Source organism: Octopus bimaculoides, chromosome 1 (genome assembly GCF_001194135.2).
Source record: "Octopus bimaculoides isolate UCB-OBI-ISO-001 chromosome 1, ASM119413v2, whole genome shotgun sequence".
NCBI lineage: Eukaryota > Metazoa > Mollusca > Cephalopoda > Octopoda > Octopodidae > Octopus > Octopus bimaculoides.
In genome coordinates this window covers 129,554,460-129,558,075 of record NC_068981.1, presented here as the reverse complement: position 1 = coordinate 129,558,075, position 3,616 = coordinate 129,554,460, and the positions used below count along the sequence as shown (strand labels likewise).

At 37.7% G+C, this 3,616-nt stretch overlaps 1 protein-coding gene across 5 annotated transcripts in view; it reads left to right on the top strand.

Moving 5' to 3' along the window:
* Positions 1-3,616, top strand: part of LOC106877628 (early endosome antigen 1) — a 115,261-nt gene that overhangs the window by 63,816 nt on the left and 47,829 nt on the right. For all 5 annotated transcript variants that reach the window (XM_014926575.2, XM_014926573.2, XM_014926572.2 and 2 more), the window contains one exon: positions 1,685-1,783. In XM_014926575.2, the coding sequence (XP_014782061.1) occupies positions 1,685-1,783 (99 nt within the window). The remainder of the gene's footprint in view (positions 1-1,684; positions 1,784-3,616) is intronic.

Here is a 3,616-nt window from a genome sequence, read left to right as displayed (position 1 = left end):
CATAAAACACACACGCACACACATATAGTTCATGTAAGAATCTATTAGTCAGAAAAAACAGGCACTCATATATTTATCAATAGAGTGACTGGCACCCGTGCCAGTGGAGCGCTAACAGCACCATCCGAGCAGGATCACTGCCAGAGCAGCGGTCTCACTCCTGTGCCGTTGGCACATAAAAAGCACCATTTGAGCGCGATCATTTCCAGCTTCGCCTTCCTGGCACTTGTGCCGGTGGCATGTGAACAAAACATTGGACTGACTCCTGTGCATGTGGCACGTAAAAAACACCATTTGAGCATGGCCGTTGCCAGTACCACCGGACTGGCACTCGTGCCTGTGGCACGTAAAAAGCACCCACTACACTCTTGGAGTGGTTGGCATTAGGAAGGGCATCCAGCTGTAGAAACTCTGCCAGATCAGATTAGAATCTGGTGTAGCCATCTGGTTCGCCAGTCCCCAGTCAAATCGTCCAACCCATGCTAGCATGGAAAGCGGACGTTAAATGATGATGATGAGTGAGTATATCATTTATCTTATATAGTATTATAGATCCATTATAGCTGATTTTTGCCAATTGGTTTCACACACAAATTAAAGGAAAACTAAGGCAATGCTCATCAGAAGGGCTGGCATGCAAAGTATGGCCATATTCTTTACACCAACCTTTCTGATGAGTACCATCTTAAATTATCTCCTAACTTGTGTGTGAAACCAATTGGTAAAATTAACTGAAATAGATCAGTAATACTGTCTGGTATATATATTAACATATATTCAGTTTTAAGAGACATTTTGTTGATGCTCTTGGTAGATTGTTGTAGACAGCCTTGGTTAGAAATCTGAAAATCTTATATGCTGGATCTCAGTACGGTGTGTTACCCCTCTGGAAGTTTGCTGAATGGGAGTCATGAGATGTTGGTTGACTCATACAAAGCGATGCTGCTTAGGCTCCTTGCTAAGCCAAGCCACCTCCTTGAAAATCTGTTCATCTTCCTCTCCAGGATTTCCAGAGTTGACATGCTGACATATAATGGCAGAGGCTGCAAAATCTTGAGCAGAATGGCATGCTGTTGTACCCAAGCATTGAAGAGGCTGAGCAATGCATTTGTCATCTCTGATAAGCCAGTTCTCAAGACATTTTCCTAGTTCTACAAATGGAAACAGTGTTCTTCAGTCTGTTGTCAAAGACTTTCCCCAAGCTTTTGACTGGTTGTCCTGTCAATGTTGGGATGGTGAAGATGGACAAGGTGAACTGACACTACTGGATGCAGTTTGCTGACAACAACAAAGATTATTTATAACACTAAGCAGATTATTCCTTTGTTGTCCCTAGCCTGCGCAATCTCATTTCTGAGGCTTAAATTTCAAGTCTAATGTCTGAAAAGAAAACTATTTCATCTCAAGTTTTCCCTTAGCTTTAACTTATCTTTTATACGCCTTACAAGGGCCTTAATTTATAAAAGTTTATTTAACAACTACAACCCTGAAAATTAACTTGAGAATTCTTAAATGTTATCCTTGTTGATAATAATAATGTTCTATACTCATCGTGTTTCTCTTTAGTGTTAATAAATCAATCAAAATTGAAATAGATATTTTATTTGTATATAAGTTGAATACATCATTAAGAAATCTTTATTTAATTAATGATTTAGCAAACTGTTTCTTGAATTTATTGTAGACAAATGAAGCAAATATTAAAGAAAATAGTTCCTTGAGAGAAAAGCTTGAAAAATCTGAAGCCAGAATTGCTACCTTATCAGCAGAACTGAATTCCAGTGTAAGTGGTAACTTTGCATATGAGTGAAATATGTTATCTTTATATCCATTTATGTGCAAAAATTTCAAGGAAGCGAAACATATTTCTTGTATTTTTATTGAAATCTATAAACAGCTAAAATCCTAATTTATCCTTTCAATGTATGTTTAGCAAAGCAAAGCTTTTGTCACTTATTAAAATTACATGATTTACATGTTGGTCAATGTAATTATAAAAAATTTTTCAAGCTCTATTTATTTAACGGTCTAATCTGAACAGAAAATACATTTACATTAACAGTTAACTGTAGTTATTTTCTTAGATACTGCAGTCAAAGATGTACAAAGAATATTTCTGTTTTCTTGAAGCTCACACACATATCTGCTTCAATAACCAGTTTAGATAAGCCAATGACATGACGACCTGCTAGGAAAGTCAGCAAACTTAGTCTCTCTCAAAATGTACTCGTTTGTCTCAAAAGGACACATGAGATAATATATTTCTATACACACTGTGTCTGGGAAAATATGGCATAGCCATGGCTGGAACACATAAGGAAAGCATATTTATGACTTTCACTGATATTCTATCTACTTTTTTACTTGCTTCAGTCATCAGACTGACTGTGCCATGTTGGGGCACCATTTTGAAAGATTTGGTCAAATAAATCAACACCAGTACTTACAGTTTTGTAAGCCTGGTATTTATTCTATCAGGCTCTTTTGCTAAACTGCTAAGTTACAGGGATGTAAATAAACCAACACTGCTTGTCAAGCACTGGTGGGGGATAAACACAAGCACAAAGACATACATAAATATACATACATGTGTATATATACATATATAATTAATTAAATAGCACAGAGAAAAAAGACGGAAAAAATAAAGAAAAAAAAACAAATGTGAGGACGTAGCACAAGCAAAGTGTTAATTTGGCACTCAGAGAAGGAGAAGAGTAGTTGTTTTATGTTTCGAGCATAGCTCTCCTTCAGAAACCGGCAAGTCTAAAGGGAAGAAGAAAGAAGCAGGAAAAAATCACCAATAGTCCATGTGCAGTTGCATTTTTGAAGTGACCAGAAGTAGAACAAAGAGAAAGTGCTTTCTGGGACAGGAGAGTGTGAAGATGGTCGGTGTGTGTGTGTGTGTATGATAATGTGTGTGCATGGTAGCATGTGTGCATGTGGTGTTAACCATGTGTGTGTGTGTGGTAGGGTCTGTGTGCATGTGTAGGGTTCTGTGTGCCTGTGTGTTTTTATGTCGCTCTAGCAGCTATAATGGCAATGTGTTTACATGTGTGCATAGATGGAAGGGTCAATAATGAGTTCGTGCCAATTTTTAAAGGAAAGAAAAAGGTCAATAAATACTTGCCATTACATTTTTAATCAACTAAATATGAACCATTTTGTTGCACAATGTGTCTCCATCTTTCCTTTAACTTGAAAATACCCTCTTCCCAGAATTGAGGTGGTTTCATGGAAAATAAGTTGAAAGGTAAGCTACTATAAATCGGCACGAACTTTCCGGACAGCCCAAAAGTTTGAAGGGTGCATGAATGGGTGGGTGTGTGTTAGCATGTGTACATAGAGTGGGAATGTGTATGTGTGTGCATGTGTATGGGTGCGTGTGTCTATGCCTCTCTGTGTCACTCTTTCCTACTCTCTCTGTATATATATATATATATATATATATATATATATATATATGTGTGTGTGTGTGTGTGTACATGTGGGGATGTGTGTGAGTGAGTGTGGAGGTGTATGTACATGTGTGTATATGTGTGTGAAGGTATATATATGCATTCATGTGTATATGTGTGCATGTACATGTGTGGGAGGGAGAGAGGTGGGGTGGGTG